General features: G+C 39.7%; 1 protein-coding gene across 1 annotated transcript in view; it reads left to right on the top strand.

Moving 5' to 3' along the window:
* LOC306852388 (outer dynein arm-docking complex subunit 2-like) overlaps positions 1 to 19,619 on the top strand; it is a 67,724-nt gene extending 48,105 nt beyond the window's left edge. Inside the window, exons 16-20 of the mRNA XM_079389148.1 lie at positions 3,430 to 3,672; positions 6,300 to 6,414; positions 10,504 to 10,692; positions 10,933 to 11,154; positions 19,023 to 19,619. Of these exons, the coding sequence (XP_079245274.1) occupies positions 3,430 to 3,672; positions 6,300 to 6,414; positions 10,504 to 10,692; positions 10,933 to 11,154; positions 19,023 to 19,136 (883 nt within the window). The 3' untranslated portion in view covers positions 19,137 to 19,619. The remainder of the gene's footprint in view (positions 1 to 3,429; positions 3,673 to 6,299; positions 6,415 to 10,503; positions 10,693 to 10,932; positions 11,155 to 19,022) is intronic.
* The last annotated feature ends 253 nt before the right edge of the window (positions 19,620 to 19,872 follow it).

Below are 19,872 nucleotides of genomic sequence, written 5' to 3'. Positions count from 1 at the left end.
TGGAGGCAGGTGCCCCATGCCACATTCAATTCACTTAATGTCCCATTAGCCAAATAAGTGTCTTCTAAGAAAAGTAATGCTCTGTGAAAACATTCAGTTAAGATTGGGGCCACGCTAATACCTCTGAAGAAGCCTCGTTGAAATTTATGCTTAAAAGTGAGATTAAATAAGCCAGTAAGCAAAGTGTGTGAACACTACTGAAGGGCAAACTCCTGTTCATACCAAAAAAGATAACTATAACCAAAAATATTGAAACGATCATTCTGGAGAACAGTGGAGTCCAAGCCACAACTAAAAAAATAACAATACAGAGGGACAATATTGTTTTCAGATCATTTTAGAGTTGTTGTTGTTTTTTCTCCAGGTGATGAACAATATTGTTAAATGGGCTTAATACTCCTCCCAAAAATGAAAATTCTGTCATCATTAACTCATTCTCCTGCCGTCCCAGATGTACATGGCTTTCTATCCTCGGTGGAACACAAACAGAGATTAGAAAAAGTAATCCAGCCAACTGTCAAATGAGTGTTAGTTCATTTTGTGTGGTTTTTGATGCATTGAGGTTTTTTTTTATTCTGTTGAAGACAAGTCTTTTTGTTCTCAAAGCACTACATTTTTATGATTTTCTTACTTTTGCAACACATTTTTCACCATATTTTATGCAGAACAGGGTCTTTTTATCAGTGTATTCTTATATCAACTCTTTATCTTTATCCAGAACATAATAAAAATTAGTTTCATGCTAAATGTGCCAAACTAGAGTTACACCTCTCCCACTTGTGTTATGTTCACTTGCGCAGGTGGCTGGTTTAAAGTTTTAGATGTCAGCTGTATAGAGAACCACTGTGTTACTGGCAGAATATTTAATGCAAACTTGGACATGAAGAAAGAACTGGTTTTATTACATTTTTTTTTTTGTACAACATCAAGGTCGAACACAGCATTTGGAATAAAACAAACCAACCATTTATGTAAAATTAAATCTGCTGAGGGAGTGGAGTGCTAGGTCAGTGATCATTTACCAGGGAGTGTTTTCCCAATCCATATGGTCTCGGTGTAAGCGCAGTGTGCCATTTCAGAAACAATCAAGGCCTGGCATTTTAAGGCGAAAATCAGTTCAGAATGTATTTTACAGTGGTCATAATTTTGAGGTGCTTTTCCTTCTTATTTTTCTGAGAGTCCTGGTGTTGCCAGCAGCAGACAGCATGTCTTTGTGTGGCTGATGAGAGGGTCCAGTGAGTCCAGCAGAAAGAGGGGTTCAGGGCTGGGTCGAAGGGGCTTTTAGAAGGTGGTAGTGACTGAAGAGGATGTGAGGCCTCCACAAATGTGCTGGGAAAGGCATATGTTAACCATTTACCTGATTAATGATGCATAAAATTAAAATTGTTATAACAAGAAAAATATTATAATGGTTATGCTAATAACCTGAATTTTATTATACACAAAGTTTTATACTCAGAGTTTTTAGTTACATAATGCAATATCACAGTCATCTATGATCTTTCAGCTAAGAATTCACGAAATGCTTAATTACGTACTAATTTCTAGTGATGAATATTCTAAATAGGGCAAAATAATTTAAATGGACTGAAATCACTGACCGAAACAGTGACTTTTAATTAATGCCATCCAATGGAGTGCTTTACCATGTCAGCACTTTGCCGTTACCAAAACTGATGCTGGAGCAGCAAAAATATTGAGAGCTGGCTTATTGCTGAAGAATTTAACTAACAAAATTTGAACAGCGTACGGAGTTCAATTACCCAGTTACCTAAATTTAATTACCAAAATTTTATCCAAATAAACACTTGGTTTCAGTGTTTCGGTGAAAAATAAAATAACATCAAATAAATGAATAAAAATGTGTACCACTACTGATTTCTCTTATTTTCCCACGGCAGTGCCATCAAAGTCCATAATTGTTTCATTTTTAAATTACTGTCCTTTGCTGTTGCTAAGCTTTACAGAACACCCCATAGAAATTAACTAGAGATTTCTATGAACAGTGAAATACTATGTAAAATGTCCTCATAAAGTAGTAACAATTTATTGGATTTTATTATTAAATGATTAGTTTAAAATTAACCTACATTAGAAAAGTATAAAAAGCTTGTCTGAGAAAATGGGTGAAAGCAACAGTTGCGAAGTCAGGAATGTTTTAGCTGTGGGTCTTAGCAAATGGACAGTTGTTGTTTTGTGTTTTTTTGGTCACTTAGAGATCTAAAAATTATTTTTGCAGTCTTTAGGATGCCGTTAGGAGCTCTAAAACAATGCATACTAACTTTTTAACCTTTTTTGGGGGTGGTTGTAGCGCTGTTTCATGTTGTTTCTCTTGGCATGATTATTTGGCAGGTTGATGTTGGCTTTACAAAAATAGACAACACCCACAATCCATTAATCAGAGGTAACATGTAATTGCTCAATAACTTTAATGTAGCATGCTGATAACACTGCACGGATGGCATCTCTGTTTTACATGCTGTGTTTAAGTGTAGGCCTGACCTTTTTTCTGACTTTTATGCTGTGCTAATTTTGGCAGCTTTTTTTTATTTTATTTCAGTTTTACTTGCAAGAAAATGTTTGGTTGACTTTGACCAGAGCCAAGTGACCTTAGACACTCAATGGTCTTCAGGACTTCTTAGCCAGAAACCGTAACTGTGAATAAAAACAGCCATATAGCATAACCGTACATCAGAGATTAGTTGAGACTCCCTGAAACCACATTATTTGCCTTTTAAATGTTTACTGTAGTTCACCACTACTTGGCAAACAAATCCAGAATCGCACCAAAAGCACTTGTTGTCTTGCTCCAAACCAGAAAATGTGGTCATTGAGCATAAATGCATATTGAGCGCAGCGTGGGAAATGTTGCGGTGATAAAGCATCACCGGATTTATTCTCCTTTGAGATATCCACTATGCATATGAATGCTTCCTGTTGCTATTTAAGGTTTTGAGTCTTCATGTTTTTATAATACATTGCATGATGGAAAAAAACGCTTCATCTAATTATAAACAAACCATTTCATGTTTTTGTGTCCATTGAAGAAAGGTCCTTCAGAGCAATATTGACACAACTTGTTCTCTTTCATGGAATTCCCATGGATTTCCCATTATCCCATCAACTACCACATTTAAACACACAGGGGAAAATCGCACTATTCATTACAAAACTTTATACAGCTTTCAACTTTATTTTCAGCTGTGATTTAAATTTTTTGAAGTAAGTGTGTTCACAGAGGAAATGTGCCCAAGTTTGGGAAAAAAGAGTGCACCATAAATGCTCGTTGCATGGAAGCAACAGGAAATGGTATGTTTCTTGGAGATAAGCAATCGATGACTTGGTATATTGAGTCCTAGTATTATTTCATTGAAAACACTTCGGGCATGCATACGAGTAATAATTTCTTGCTCTCTTTCTCTCTCATAGGTTTCAGGAGTATAAGGCACTAGAAACTCTGGTAGGTCTGCTCAAAGACCAACCTGAAGAGGTACTTGTTAATGTAGTGGGCGCTTTGGGAGAATGTGGCCAAATATCGGAGAATCTTGCCACCATCCGCAAAAGCAGTGGTATCCAGCCTTTGGTCAACTTACTCACCGGCACCAACCAGGCCCTTCTAGTAAATGTCACAAGAGCCGTGGGAGCCTGTGCCACTGACCCTGAGAACATGGCGTAAGTCTTACCTCTTACCATAACATTCTTAAATGTGTCTTTTACAAATCAAATAACTCTCTACACAGTATTACTATAACACATTTCCCTTGCTCATATCAGAGTGTTTTCACTGTTTTTGTATTACCTAATCAACCTGGATCCAAAACAGTTGTCCAGAAACAATCCAGCAGCTGACAATGCTCATAGTATCCAACCTTGGCCTTGTAATCCCTCTCACTGTTGCCATTGGCTTGGTTTAGGATGACAAGGCATTGTTTTTGTTCTCTGTAAAAGATTCCATGTCCACCGCTTCTGCGGCGGATCCAACGGGTCCTGGGATGTGCCACTTGACCAGTCTTCATGCTCCACACAAGCAGGGCAAGAGCCCTCAGCCCTGCTTCTGTAATTACAGGGCTCAGAGATCTGTGTTTACTCTACCTGCTGTGAGACTCATAGCTGTGGCCAGGGTGGAGGCCTTTTATTGTCTCAATGCGGTCAGTTTGTATAAGCTGTAAAGCACTTCTGACAACGGCCATTGGACTTGCTAAACAGAAACAGGCAGGCGAGCATAAGCACAGATGAGTACACAGAATGTTTTTTTCAGCTTACTGTACAAGATTATGGTCCGTGTTAAGTGTCGTACAATAAAAACACTGTGTACTCATGAAATAATAGGAAGAAACATATTTTAGGGTGCTCTCACAGGCTGCCTGCAAAAACAAATGAACAACGCGACCAGTGTAGTCTAATTTTGGGTATCGAATCCGGAAATCTGTATCAATACCCAACCCTAGTGGTGACATATGGTTAACAAACAGAAAAACAAGTATCATTGTCTTTAATAAATGCAGAGCACAGAACTGCCATGTAATTCACACATTCACAGAGATTTGAGTATTGGTTTTTCTGTATATTTAACACATCTGACTCTCATTGCTTTTACAAGACTGTTATAGACTGCAGTCCCCTTCTTAATTAATGCTGGACACAAATGAAGAGCGTTTGGTTCCCCTCTCTTTGGCACCCAAGCTCACACAGCCTTTGTCTGAAAGATTAATACGTTTATGGATGTGAGCAACCACAGTGGTGTTGTAAAAGTCCACAAAGCTTGTTTTTGAAGAAATAAGGTCATTTATTTCATTTTAAATCTTTGAGTGACCAAGAACTTCAGTCCTGTAGACCTATGTACCAGCTCTTGAACATGTTGTTCTTGTTTTCTCATGGAATCTATATTTAGGACTTGTCTTTTTATTCCCATTTCCTTGTAGTAACAAAGAGTCTTTTTTAATGTTTTTCATTCCTCTTTGTTCCGTGTTGATGGTTTATTTTGAGATTTAAGCACAGTAGTCTACAAAGCAATTAGCATAGCTCATATTTGATGATTGTTTTCTTTCATAGAACAGCATGTTCAGGCCTGTCTCTGAAATTAAAACCAGTAAAAGGAATTCATGACGGTCTGTCCTCCACACGGTACAAAATAATCTGTCAAAACTCTCAAAATTATTGGTCAGTTTAAAAACATACAAATGACCTTTTCAGAATGATTTACTGAAATATTATATCTTTATACATGATTGATGGCCAACTAAATTTTCCATTTGTGTTGTCAAACACACAAACTTCCACGGCTAAACCAGCCCAGGAACTGATTTCTAGATACATCCTACTATTGTAGTGTTGAGTGCATCTTACCTGTTCAAATGCAGCATTATGTCCTGCTCCTGAAGGATTTAGTGGCCTGTTGGGATAGCGTGGGGCTCTCCCTGTTATCATGCTTTTCAAACTGATTTATTATGAGGATGGGGTCGGGGGGTACATTTGGCGTTAAGATAGCTCTGACCAGTGCTCAGCCCGGCCTCCGTTCACTGCCTCCCCCCTTTGCAGTGTGGTTTAGCAATTATGACAGCATTGAATGTCGGCCTTGTCGCTGGATGCACACATGGGAAACAGGTTACATGTTATTTATACCTGACAAACGGACCGCACTGAAGAGTCATTTTCCCGTTCTTCCCAGAGCCTGACTACATCCTTTAGTAGAATCATATCCGCAGCATGAAATACAGCCTGTTCTTAAGTAAACCTCACTCAGAAGCAGTGAAATATAGAAAGACTTGTCTCTGAGAATGTTTGACTTGGAAAACGTACTTTCCCTGGGTTTTTTCCTCCTCGGAGTCGCCGACAAGAACCAAGTTAAACGGTGCGCTCCGTGCAAGTGTGCGTGAATGTGTGTGTTTGTCCACGGTCCGCTATAAATATCCGCACGGACCTCCTAAAAGCATTGTACGGGTCAGGCCTCGGCCAGGCTGATGCAAACATGTTTTAATGGAGTTGTTGGAAGGTTTGGAAGGTGAGCAGGGGGTACCAGCGTAAGGGACTGAGCAGGTGGGATGTGATGGGAAAGCCATGCTGAGCAGCTTTCTGATCTGCTACTGGAATGTTTTGATCATCACACCAGGAGGGACAGTCTGATACAAAAGCCAATCTGATCCCTGGGGAAAACAGACATATAAACATATTGAGAAAACAAGTCAGGAGTTTACACTGTACATTGCACTCTAAACTATGTAATTTAGGGTGATAAATCAGGTTGGTGTGACATCTCTCTCAGTATCCAGAAGATACAAGTTGTTATTCTTCTCTCTCAGGATAATCGATCGTCTTGATGGTGTACGTCTTCTTTGGTCTTTGCTGAAGAACCCCAATCCAGAAGTTCAGGCCAGTGCTGCCTGGGCCATCTGCCCCTGCATTGAGAATGCAAAGGTATGTTTAATTACGCCCAGTTTCGAAACGTGTTCATCTGTATCTCGCCATGTTGAAATGACGGTGTTTCAATAAACACAATAGATTGACTAGAGATGCACAAGTTGCCCAAATCTAATGCCTTTGTGGTATCAGTACTGAAAGAACACGAAGAACAGAGAAGCTTACGCTTGCAAACGAACTACTAAATGCACATTTAACCTAGAGCGCTGCCCTCTATATCATTAACTTTCTACCAATCCACAAGTAAACATAGAAATCACACGTTCAGAATTACAACTTCCAGTAAGTCTGCTTTCTTGAGCCTCTTGTGTAACGGATTAACACAAATGCATTATTGTTCCTGTAGATTATCAGCACAGTTGCAAATGAAAAGAGCATTGTTATATAATGTATGTTTATTTTTTTTATATATAAATCAAAAGTTTTCTGCTTCTTCCAGAATTTTTTATCTTTTCTTTCTCTGTGTAGCCTCCTGGCTGTGATGTGTCGCTAAAACAATGCAGGTTCACTTCATGGACTGCAATGGGTCAGCAGCCCTTAGTATGCGCATTCGGGGAGAGGAGAGTGAGAGTTGGTGGCAAGGGCTATGTGAAATTGCATACCCATCCAGATCAGGAACCTGATCGGCCTTACAGCAGCAGTTATTTAGATAAAGGCCCATGTGGATTGAGTTAGCAGCTCCAGGGCCAGATTTATGAGAATTATGCTTGAGGTACTGCATCTGGGGATTTCAAAATCCCTACCATCGCACAAACACGCGCTCACAGCTGCTTACTATGAATCCTCTAGTGATTATTAGCTACTGTAAGATAGTTCAGCATGTAGTGTTGTCTGCTTTAATGAGGACCATGCTTAATTGGTCCAAATAATCAAGTTGTGGTCCCATTGATGATTTCTGTGAAGTTTTGTCTGCAAAATGTTTGAAGCACAACTCACACAGAAATCACTTTAAAACCAAACACTTTTCTGTTGGTTAACAAGGTGAATCAGCTTGAGCCAACTTTTAAACCTGTATAGAAAAATCGTTTGCCTTGGCCTCACCTTCACAATGCAGTTGAGTTGTACTCAATGTTACTATGTACTGATAAAATGTAAATCTTGAAAATGCAATGTAAAGGATAGATCTCTTTTTGGATAGATCTTCATATTCTTTCCTTGTTTTCATTAGAAATATATCGGCTTCTTGAAAGTTGTGACACACTGAGCTGTCCTGTCAACCTGCACCAGTGACACTAGTCAGGCATGTTAAATAGGTGGCAGAGCCTGTCGGTGAGAGAGATCACTCTGATATATATAAAAGATGAAGCCAAGTGGGCATAGAAAGAACCCAACTAATCACACATATTCAGAGAAGCTTTGTAGCGAATCCATAGTAAGGCAAGCACTGCTTTGTTTACAGTTTGCATATCCGCAGTCCTAGGTCTTCCGATGTCTCTTTTTGAATGGTGAAAACAGGCTACTGCCACCTGCTGGTTTGGAGAGTTATTTCCTCTAATGCAGTTGCAGAATATATGTGCTAGTTGGTCGGTGGATGTAGTATTTATTTACAGTGTGTTCAAGCAAAACCAGAAGCAGGTGGTGTGAGGAGACGCCATAATCTGCTTTTGTTGCTTTTGATGTGCGCTTTAAATTAGAACATCTTCCAAAAGCATTCATGTAAATGTTAAGTAAGTAATAATTGATAACAGGCTGTTGAATTATTAGAAAAATAATGCACACCCGAGGTGGTGATTACACCTCGGGTGTGCATTATTTTTCTAATAATTCAACGGACCGAAGTCAATTATTCCGCTTATACTATGGTTGCCACACCTCATGACATTGATCAGATGATATATTTCAAGGCATTCGTCCGGTTTTTCTACTTAAATCACTATTGTGAGTAGGATTATTTCTTCCGCAGCTCATCCAACGCCTCCCTTGCTAATTCCAAAACGCTGATCCGTTGATAGCAGACTAATGCAGTTAATAACTAAGTTATGAGAGGAGAGAGAGAGAGATTACCTCTGTGAGTCTGTGCGTCTCTCAAAAGCGTTCGGCAGCAATGTCTAGTTATAGTGAAACTTAAAGTTCATTTTCTTCACGAACAGCGCCGTTGTTGTTACCTCGCTTGTGAGAATTCATGTAGTTTTTAAGTTGTTAAACTATGTAGCACTAAGTATATTAACGTGTGTGCAAACTGTATGTGCTTCTGTGAGGGAGAGAGTGCGGGGAGAGATAGAGTAGGCTATGTGCTTTCCGTACATAATAAAACGTAATATTGTGGCAAAACATGGATATGATCTATCGTTTTTATCCTTTTGTTTGCTAAATTTATTTGTTTGGCAAGTGTCGTTGTGGGTTTTGGTTCTTTGGCTGTTTTAGGCTGTAAGGACCTTTTGAAATAACGCGAATCATTTGGCGAAGTGATATGGACATGGAACTCCTGCGGTGCCTGGAACTACATTCGCCGTGCGTTTCCCTGAAAATAATTGCACACCTTAGAACGTTCGTCAGCCAATCAGATTCAAGCATTCAACGGCCCCGTAGTATAAAATGTTATACTTCACACTCAATTCTCTGAATGCTATAATTTATTGAGTGCAATTCCCCAATTTTTCTCTCTCATATTCACTCTCTCAGCATCTTGTTCTTCCCTTTTTCTCTCTTGGGCCTTTTCCTTTCCCTATTTAAGCTAGGCTTACATTGGTTTTTGAACACTGTTTGTGTTTCATCCGTTCTCCCTTTTTCTCCCTCACTCTTCCTCCCTCTCTGCACGTCTCGCTTCGTGCTGTGTTTGCTGATGTGGAACTTAGTTGGGGATGTGTTTGTGGGCCCTGGGTTGAAAGGGTTCCTCAGTGACCCTATCGCAGCTGGTGGCTCTGCCATACTTCCTCTTCTGCTCCCGCTTCTCTCTCTCTCTCTCTTGCTTTCCCAGTGTTCATCAGTATTCCTGTACTGCCATTTCCTGTGTGAGACACGCTGCAGATTCCTCCCCTCTCCTCCCTGATCTCTGCCCAGACACACTAAACACAGAGCTCATCCTCTGGCATCACTTTAGACGCTCACCCTGCTCTGCACGCATGACCTGCTTTGGGTTTCCTCTTCTCTTTCTGGGTCTGCAGGATGGAAGTCTGATTTCTGCTGTGCTGTGTACAAGAGTTGATTAAGGTTAAGCTGTGTTGTGAAATACAGGGTTATAGAGGGACAGACTGTATTGTTCTCAAGAGAACCCCAGAGGACTGTACTTACAAGAGAGTCAGGGACTTTGTTCTCTAGGTTAGGAGACTCCAATTCACACAAAGCTGAACTCAAGTCATGGTTGTGTCGTGTTGTACATGACCAGAACAGAAGCAGCAACCTGTGGTACTCCATAATTATTCCTTGTCATCGCAAGGGACATCTTTATTCAATAAAAATAGCAGGTGGGAATACAAGATTGGGTTGTTTACTGAATGTTTGGCTTCATCTGATTCCAAAACCATAATGATATGCCTCTGTACCATCAATAAAGATATCACTGTATTATCTTATAATCATTTTTAACTGTCTGGTGCCATGCTGGCATGCTACATACCCTCTGGCACAACTGAAATGACTGGACTGAATATAAAAGAGTGCCTAAAGTTGCTATTTCTGTGCAATATGTGTGGGCTTGTGTGTTTTTAATGCCCGCTGTTCTACTGCGGTTGACCCTCTACTTTGGCATGAGCTTTCACGTGACCTGAGGCCTTTGGGAGAAGGCCTCCATCATGGTGCCACCAAGCCTAAAACCAGCTCTGCTTTACACACACGAAGACAAAGGGAAAAATAACAAATGCTGCTCCTTTTTTTTCAGCCATATTTCTTCTCTGAGGTGAGTATGTTCTCTAGGTAGTGTGGACTGATTAAGTTTGACTTGTTCAGGTTTCATATGTGACAGAATGAGTACAGACTTGCTGATTCTCACAGTCTGTGTCTTTTCCCAAAGCATGCTGCAGTGTCTCCATGTATCATAAGAGAAATGTGGCTATTCTCAATAGTTCCATGAATGATTTAACAAATGATAACACATAAAAATAAACGTTTTTGCAATTCATGACATTGTCTTGTTTTCTCTGTGTTTAGGATGCTGGAGAAATGGTGCGTTCCTTTGTGGGAGGTTTGGAGCTCATTGTTAACCTGCTAAAATCACAGAATAAAGACGTGCTGGCCAGTGTTTGTGCAGCCATTGCCAAAATTGCTAAAGATGTGGAGAACCTGGCAGTTATTACAGATCATGGTGTGGTTCCCATGCTGGCCAATCTCACCAATACAGTAAGTGCTGATCTAGTCATGTTTCACATTGACAAATTCCCTTCTCTGAAATTAGAGGCATTTTTGTTATTCTAATGTAAGCCAAACAAACAGTAAAGACACCTCATAGTATTAATGTACTTTTTCTTTTACTGAAAATGTAACCGTATGTTCAATTGTAACGATACTAAAAATGTATATCCGTCAATACTCGATTTAATTAGGTTTTCTCTGTCTCCCTCTCTTTGTGTGATTGTACAGGGGGACGATAAGTTACGGCAGTACCTGGCAGAAGCCATCGCCTGCTGCTGTACGTGGGGGAGTAATTGTGTATCATTTGGGGAAGCTGGAGCTGTAGCCCCACTGGTACACTACCTTCGATCAAAAGACCCTTCGGTGCACCAAGCGACGGCCCAGGCTCTGTTTGAGCTGTCTAAAGACCCTAACAACTGCATCACAATGCATGAAAATGGAGTAGTCAAGGTACTGCATGATCTCATTTTTCGCATTGCTAGCTGAGAGCTTTCTCCAAAGCACAAGCAGGGTTGGCACATGAAAACATCACTAATAAGCTTTGAGAGGATGTATTTCAAACTATTTTTGAGCAATGAGGGCAGGAGAACAAGGCATGTTTTTTTGTTTTTTTTTTAAGTTGGTGGGGGTGATGGTTTTGTAGGGGGAGCGGAAGTTGGAGCGTTTTCTAACCGTCATGGGAATTCAGCAGAGCAAACAGCAGTGTGTATACTGAGCTTCGCTCCGCCACCCCCCAGTTATCCCTTGAGCCCTAGCATGCCAGGGCTGCTGAGCATTGAAAGGCTGTTGCGTGGGGAACGGTTGCTCAGCACACTGCTGGGAAGAAGGAGCAGAATGTGACTGTGGCATGACTTTGGCCAGGACAGACTGGTTTGGGGTGACAGAACACTGCCGGGATACTTTCTGAGTGGCAGTTTCTGGAATCCACTCAATATGGTGCTCAAATCAAAAGATACACGCTATGTTAGACAACAATGCCTTACATGGTCTTTAAAACCTTCCGTAATAATTGCTCAATTTACAAGTAACTAAACAGATGTATGTATTAGGTGTTATGTAGGTTTTATTGTAGCTCTTGCAGGGTCATTTAGGGAAAACTTCTCTCCACTAAAGACAAAAATCAAGCATTTCAAGATGTGGCTGTTAGAGTGACAGGTCTAGACTGCAGCAGCTCAAAAGAAACCTAATGCATTTTATTATAGAACTCCATACTGTTCATAACCTAGTGATTAGCATAACCCTTAAAAAACTATTTCACTCTCTGAAAAATTGTACCTTTAGGGGTAGGACAGATTGTCCCTTGGGCAGTGCCCTTAAAGAGACATGTTTTACATTATTTTACATTACAAAATTCATAGTAGCAACTTAAGGGTATATATAACTACTCAAAGGTACAAATATGCACCTTTTAGTTGTGCATAAGGTACGAAGTTAAAGGGGTCATGACATGAACAATTTGCCTTGATCTTTTGGCATATAAGAGGTCTTTGTACCATCCTGCAAGTACCATGGCTTAAAACGTCCTACTCATAAACAAAGCATTTATTTAATTAAGCAACAAAAATAGCTTGTTTTGGATCCGAGGGGCAAAGTGACTTCACCTGGGTGCAGTCATTTGCATAAACACTGCCTCCAGAGCAAGACATCGATGAATAGTCTTTTCACCATAGGCCAGTGGCATTCAGTCATTTAACGCCTTGACACTTGATCACACAGAATGCAAGTGTTGCATTGTGTCAAAAGCAAATAGAAATTACAATTACTGCTGCTATCTTGTCTACACTGGATACAGTATACAGATGCGTGTTCGCTTTCTGACACAGTCCACATGCTTGATTCTGTCTTCAGAAGGACAAATGAAGTGAAAGAATGCTCGCTTTGAGCGGAACAAGTGGAGAGTTTATTTTTAATGGCACCCCGGATCGTGTCAGAGGATTGATCGGAGCATTTTGTTTTGTAAACGGGGCACGGTATTATGGAGAGTTCACAAAGAAATAATTTTTTCGAAAGATGAAGCAGTACTACTGTATATCTGACTTCAGCTGCATCACAAAGTTTAAGTAAATGATTTCATAATGCTTTGTCTGGAAATGACTGTTTTATTTTGATTATGTTTTCAAAACACACATGCAGTAGCGAGGGGGCGTTGATACTGTTTGCAGTGACGTTAGCCAATCATAACAGTAGACGATTACTGAGAAGCCTTAAAGGACACACCCCTTAAAAACAGCCTGTTTCTGAGAGAGGTTTAGAATGAGGGTTGAAAAATATTTTTCCCTTATTTATTGTTTTGTTCGTGCAAAAAAACTTTATTAACATTATAAGTAAACCTCAAGGAACATATTAAAGTAATAAACAAAAATCCATGTCATGACCCCTTTAAGGGTACTTTCCCAGTGACAAGATGTTGTATCTCTAAGTGTACTATTTTTGCACTATTTTCTGACACTGAAAGTCTAAGAGGTCTTTTATATAGACTAAACCAGCAACCTTCATGTACTCAGACTGGGTTCAGCATAGACTCGAGATACTCTCTACCTGATGACTGTGCAGTTAACACTAGTGAACTATGTATTCTGTATAAAAGATGAAATTTTATTTATGTATAATGTAATTCAGTTTGGGAAAAAATAAAATGTTTTGGCAATATTCAAATTTAACCACATTTCACTTTCCCAATGAGTTTTTCACATGAGAAAACGGTTTGAGAGCTCGTACGTACAGTTAAAATGCTTCCCCCACACCCCCAATAACAACTGGATATAAATTATGAGAGCGGTTGTCGTGTTGCAGCCAAATATTTTTTCCCATGTTTTTTTAATGGTGTGCTGTAGTCTGATGTGCTGGTGCAGTGAATGTGGTTCAGCTCAGCCCATAATTCGAGGCTGGACTGAACTTTGGGTGTTCCAAAAGAGTAATGTCCAATTTGCAAAAATCGTTAAGGCGAATGTTTTTTTGCCCGGTTCAAGCAATGACAAAAACTGGACAGCTCAGTGTTTGTGTCTGTGTGAATGCTTGTGTCTGCATGAGCTGCACCATCCAGCCTTCAATTGCACCCTCATTACCTCTTTAACTTGTTCTCACTGACATATTTGCTGCCTCCACCTGAACAACCACCAGCACAACTGTCATTTAAAATGATATATCGGCTATTGTGACAGAAGACATGTTAAAACAATATTTCCTAACATTGTAAATGGGTTTTGAGAGACAGTTTATCAGGGAACGATGTCTGCGCTGCAGTCTAATTTATGAAGGGGTGTAAAACTCAAGACTGCCTCTTGCTATTATTGCAATCGTATTTCAGAGTCTCTCAAGCTCTTGTACACCCAACAGCGTAGAGCTGTAACGATTTCATCCGCTCTCTTCTCCCTTTCTCGCTTTGCATGCTGTGCCCTCTCAGACTTATGTTCTGTCTGTAACTTTGCAACGCGACGTTCTTAATGGTGTAGAACTCAGTCCCCCAAGCTTTAGCAGAGGAAATTAAGCATTGAGAAGAAGGTATTTTACACTGGAAAATACATTAGAGATGGTCTCTGCACCCTCCAGCCTCTCCGAATTCTGCATTTACACTTTTTACACAATTTATTTAAACTCAAACAACTTTTAATATTCCATTTGAATATTTCATAAAATATGAAAGAGCATTTTAAATTGGTTCTGAAACAAAAGCCTTTTATGATTTTACAAGTGTGTTACACCTCACAAAAACAGGCGTACAAGTTCAGCCCATTTGGGAACTACTATGGCTTGGGTTGCTCATCTCTGAAAGACACTGTTCAGCATGTTGTGTTTATGAGCGTCCTGTGGTAATTAAACACACACTCCGTTTGATTTGACATGCACGCTCAGTATCTCACAGCTTTCATTCGGGTGTGCCTCGTTGTGCCTGATGCTCAGAAAACTCTTTTCATCCAGTTTCTCTTTCCCTCCAGCACACCGCCACAGCTTTGCAGATTGTTTGTTGAAACCATAAATCCTTGCAGACAGCTTTAGCCAGATTTTTCAGTTAAAGAACTCCTTTCATAGGCAAAAATACCTTTGCTAGACAAATTACAAAATACGAACGGTAATTATCAGCCGTTTTCATCTGAGAGGATTCCAGCTGGTGCGAGTTGCCAGATCTTGGTATGTTTTGTGCGGCTTAGACTGTGTTTTTTGTGGACTGCGAATCTGCGCTTATCTTGTGTGAAAGTCCTGTGATGTTGCTTCTGATTTCCCTCCTGTCCTGTTTATGTGTTCAAAACAAGTATGCGTGCAAATGTGCTTATATGTGAAAATAATATGAAGGAGAGAGCATGATTTAGCCTCGACCTGTAGAAATATTCCATACGTTTCCTTTTAGTCATGGTCTGTGTATAGCAGGTTGAAGCTGCTGTGGATATGGCAAGCAGATGACGTCCTTATATACACTTAGGCTATTCAGTCTTCTCTCTTTCCCTCTCTCTCGCTGAGCTCTCTGATCTGGCTACTGTAGCATGTGTCTGAAGTTTGGAGTGTTTTATGTCTTGAAACAGCATGATTTAACCCTCTATTTTGTCTGAGGTGAGGAATGCAGGGTATCTCAGGTGTAAGAATAGAAAAAGGTTTAAGAGTTGTGTGTAGTTACCTCGAAAAGCCTTAAAATACTTTTTTCTTTGCATGTTTATTCAGGAATAAGAATAAAGAAAACAGGAGGAAGAGCCTGGAAAAAAATAGACTGAGGATAATTTCAACCTGAAAGTGTATATGGAAAATAGTAAAAGAAAGGAAGAGACATCTTATGTTACATCTCTCCTCAACCACCACCAGTGTGCAGCATCCACTTAGATGATGCGACGGCAGCCACAGTACAACGGCGCCAGTGCGCTCACCACACACCAGCTACAGGTGGAGAGGAGAGTGTGATAGAGCCAATCAAGTGGATGGGGATTACTAGGAAATATATATATTTCCCAATTTAATTCAATGTTGAGTCGCAAATTCTTGATTCAATTTGATTCCAATTTTGAGTTCTAACATCCATTTTGCTTATATTTAAAGAAATTCTGTTGCTGCTAATATGTAAATTATACAGGTCATGTTTCAGACTAGTGTTCTTACTGTTAACTAAAACTGAAAACTTGTAAAAGTTGTTTTTGGTAATAGAAATTAAGCTGAAATTAAATAAAATATAAATATAAGATGGAAAAACTTGGCAACTAACTGAAATAAGTACTAAAATTACTAAAACTTAAAATTGAAAAAAATAAAGCTATATGTTGAACAAAAACTAACAATAAATAAAATAATTACTATTGTTCTAATAAACTAATGTTAAAATCAAAAGATTAATAAAAGCTAATTCAAAACATTATTAAATGCTATAATAGTATGTAAATTATATTAACATAACACTTTTTCAGACTGATTTAAACAGGTAACTTTTTGAACTATTAAAAGTAACTGCTCATTAGGGTAGGTTCAATGATCAGACTAAACTGGTCACACTTTTTGATTCACTAAAAAGAACCAGTTCATATGAGTCATTTGTCATGAATTGTATTACAGTGATCTTGTTGTGTGCAGCTCACAAGAACAATATGCCATTTAGGGGACAAGTCATTTAGAACTGGGGAAGAAAACTGGAATTGTGAAGTAAAAAGGTAAAGAAAAAAGTGAGGGTAGAGGACGAGAACAAGTAGAGGCGGGTGGACGGTGGGCTTTTACTGAGATTTAAACCCTCTCCTTAGGAAACGGCAGCTTACCGCTGCTGCACTTAACACCACAACACCTACACGCGTGACATGGCATGTGTGTGCAAGCATGCGTACATGTGTGAGAACTTACGTACATGTGCTTGTGCTGAAAGAGAAGCCTGGGAAAACATGTTCACTCTACCTTCCTGGAGGTCAGGATTCTCCCGCTCTTGCGGCATATAAGACAGAAGAAAGTCTTAGAGGCTCTGATTCATTTTTCAAATATGAGGCAAGTTATCATGTTACTGAGGTTTGGGAGTATTTAACAAGTGGACTATTATAGTCTGTTCAGGAACCAGCTGGGAGAGCTGAGAGGGGCAGGGGTAGACAGAGAGCAGTGCTTATCTGAGGCTCCGCTCCAGGCCCTAGGAGCCCCTGTTTGGCCACGGCTGAATAACACTCTATGAGCTCTGGCAAACGGTGGCTGACCCTGTCGCGGGCATCCTCTGACTGCTCACAAAAGCAGCTTGTCTGAACGTGCTGGCATGTTGCTGCAGCCTCGTGTTTGCATCCGTTCGCCTCTTCGAGGTGTTTTGGGATCTATTTTAAAAACGGCAAATCTGAAAATCCAGCTGAACATGATAACTGTTACATTCATGTGCTGGAGAGAGACTGCTGAAATTATGTGAAGAACCTGGAAGCGATTTTAACAAATAAAGACGAGGAGAGATGCTATCGAAGCTGTTGTTTTTGTGTAAGTCAGTTCAGTTCAGGAATCCGGTGGAGCTCACAGATAGAATATTAGTCTTTCCATCTGTTTATTCTTCACTATTTAACTTTTAGCAAGGAATTTTGGGAATGTCTTGCCTCTCTGTGCCTTGGCTTAGTGTTGTCTATATAAACTTGGTGCATGTGTGTAGAACATGAAGAGTTCAAACTCAGCCTTAACACAACACTTATCTCAGCCATGAATAGATCTCAAATCCACAAGCACTGACACCGTTTTAGAAAGGATTTTAAGGATGTACATTATATTACAGTATATTACCGGTCAATATTGGAGATTTTTTTATTATTATTATTTCAGTCAATATTAGGTATTGTCATCTAATTCTCACCCCAAAAAAAGAAAGATTCTATCATCATTTATTCACCCTCATGTCATTCCAAACCCATAAGACTTTGCTCATCTTCAGAAATCAAAGGAATATATTCTCTCGCCAATCTGTGCAACCAAAATGTTCACGCTTCCAAAAGTACAAAAAGACATTTTGTATTAGAAGTAATCCAAATGAATCAAGCAGTTTAATCCAAGAATTCTGCAGAAACATTATCACTTTGTATGATTAACAAATGTAGTATTTTATTCATATAAACATTGATCAACACACACACGTAGAGCATATCAAATACGGTAAACACTAGTGCAATAAAACATATATGGAACCATAAACAAATATGATTTTTTCGTGCTTGCTTGACTTGTAGTATTTAATTCACTTGTAGCACTTAAATCAATTGCGTAATCGGCCATAACATGAAAATATTCTTTGACTTACAGTATTGGTATCGGCCAGAATTTTGAAATTCTGAAATGCATAATAAATTATTTATTTGAATATATGTGTGACAACATGCTCATATCCTGCCTTTAAGCATTCAGAAACAAAAAGATCCATGTTTTTTGAGAATCTGGTTTGACCATGGCCTGCTAAAGTAAAACTTCTGGCCTAAATGTTCTGGCATAAACTGGATGAAGCTCAATGAATGACCTCCTATTGGTACTGCAGTGAAGGACACATACATACCAAACAGATTTAGACTGCCTGTTGTGCCAGTGTGTTTTCCCGCAGTTTGTGTTTATTTAGATTTAGGAACACAACTCACCACTAATCTTTCTCTGTCTGTCTCTCTCCCTCCCTCGACAGAAAGACAACTGTATTATAACTTACCCACAGTGTGGCATTGGCACAAACGCTACCCCTTAGGTTCACTTTGTGTGACAGTATAATAAGAAACTCTCACTTATCTCACAATAAAAGAAAAAGCTTTTAATATATGGTCTGAATGTTCCAGAAAGTGGTCTTTTTTAGAGTCTGGTGTTGAGAGAACGGATCAAAAGAAGCAGGTTACACAAGGCTGAAGTGGAGGGATCTGATATGACCTTTGATCTGATGGAGGGTGCAGCCAAACTGTGGTTTAGTACATGGCCAAATGTTCAGGGCTCTACAATAGGAGAATTTCTAAACAACTACTCAACCTATTCATTGCAGTAACAAACACAATTCCTCTAATACACTCACTCACATAAATTCTGTGCCATATTCTCACTTTCTACCTCTTATCTCGCTCTCTAAACACACCGATATGTGAGTTAATGAGCCGGCGCAGTGCCACTGCCATCCAGTAGGCAGCGGGTCTTGGCAGCCGCAGGAGCTGTAAACTCCTCTGGCAAAAATCTGCAGTGTGCAAACAGTTGCATTTATAGCTTAATAACAGATTAGATGTCTCCTTCAAGCCCCAGGAAAGAACTGCTGTAAGAGGCCTTTGTGAATGACTCTTATTGTAGCTATGCGGTTTTCGTTCTGTCTAATGAAAGGAGAATGTTGGCCAGCGTTATCATTTCATGTTGTTTCTGACATGTTCCTCTCTTCTTCACAGCTCCTGCTCATCATGATCGAATCCACGGATGAGATTCTGCAGGAGGCAGCAGCCAGCTGTGTGGCCAACATTCGATGCCTGGCACTGGCCAATGACAAGGCTAAATATGGGTAAAAGTGACCGCATCTTCCCTTCAATCTCACCCGAAGTGGGCAAGAAATGAGTTACTTTACCCACTCAATGAGTATAAATGGATCAGCTGTGATGCCCGATGTGTGTTTATTTATATTTTACTTCAGCTTTGTAATAATAGGAAGCATTTAGCCAAAGCTAAACATGTCATTAATTAATTCGTTGGAGTCTACAACCCTGGCTCAGCCCTGTCTCAGCCTTTTCCCTCAATTTCCTTATCGCAGCATCTAATTTAACAATAACAATAAACGCTTTCTTCTCCTATGTGTGTACACGCCAAATGTTCCACAGTTTACGTTCTCTGAAGTGGTTTCGAGCATGAATACAATACATTCACGAATGCAGCAGGTACTGTTGTCCACACGTCTGAGTAACAGGCACATCTGGTGATGTGACTTTTGTTTAAAAAGTTCATGCAACCCTGTAATTGAAGACTGCTTGCTGATTAAAGCAGAAGCACTCACCATATTTTCTTCTTCTCTCTTACTTAGATGCTTACAGACACGATAGTTATTCAGGCCTTATGATGACCACATACACAAACATATAGGGAAAATAACACCAACAAAACACACTCATACACATGGTTTCAACCAGACAAAGACAGTCCCATTAATGGGAAAAAATGCTCATAAATTCAATCAACAGTGACGTGAATGGGCAGAATGCTTGGAGAACTTGGAACAATGCCGTAGCAGGTCCCTTCTGCACTGTGAGT

Source organism: Barbus barbus (assembly GCF_936440315.1).
Source record: "Barbus barbus genome assembly, chromosome: 32".
Taxonomy (NCBI): Eukaryota; Metazoa; Chordata; class Actinopteri; order Cypriniformes; family Cyprinidae; genus Barbus; species Barbus barbus.
The sequence above is the reverse complement of the archived record's forward strand: the minus strand, read 5'-3'. Positions and strand labels throughout refer to the sequence as shown.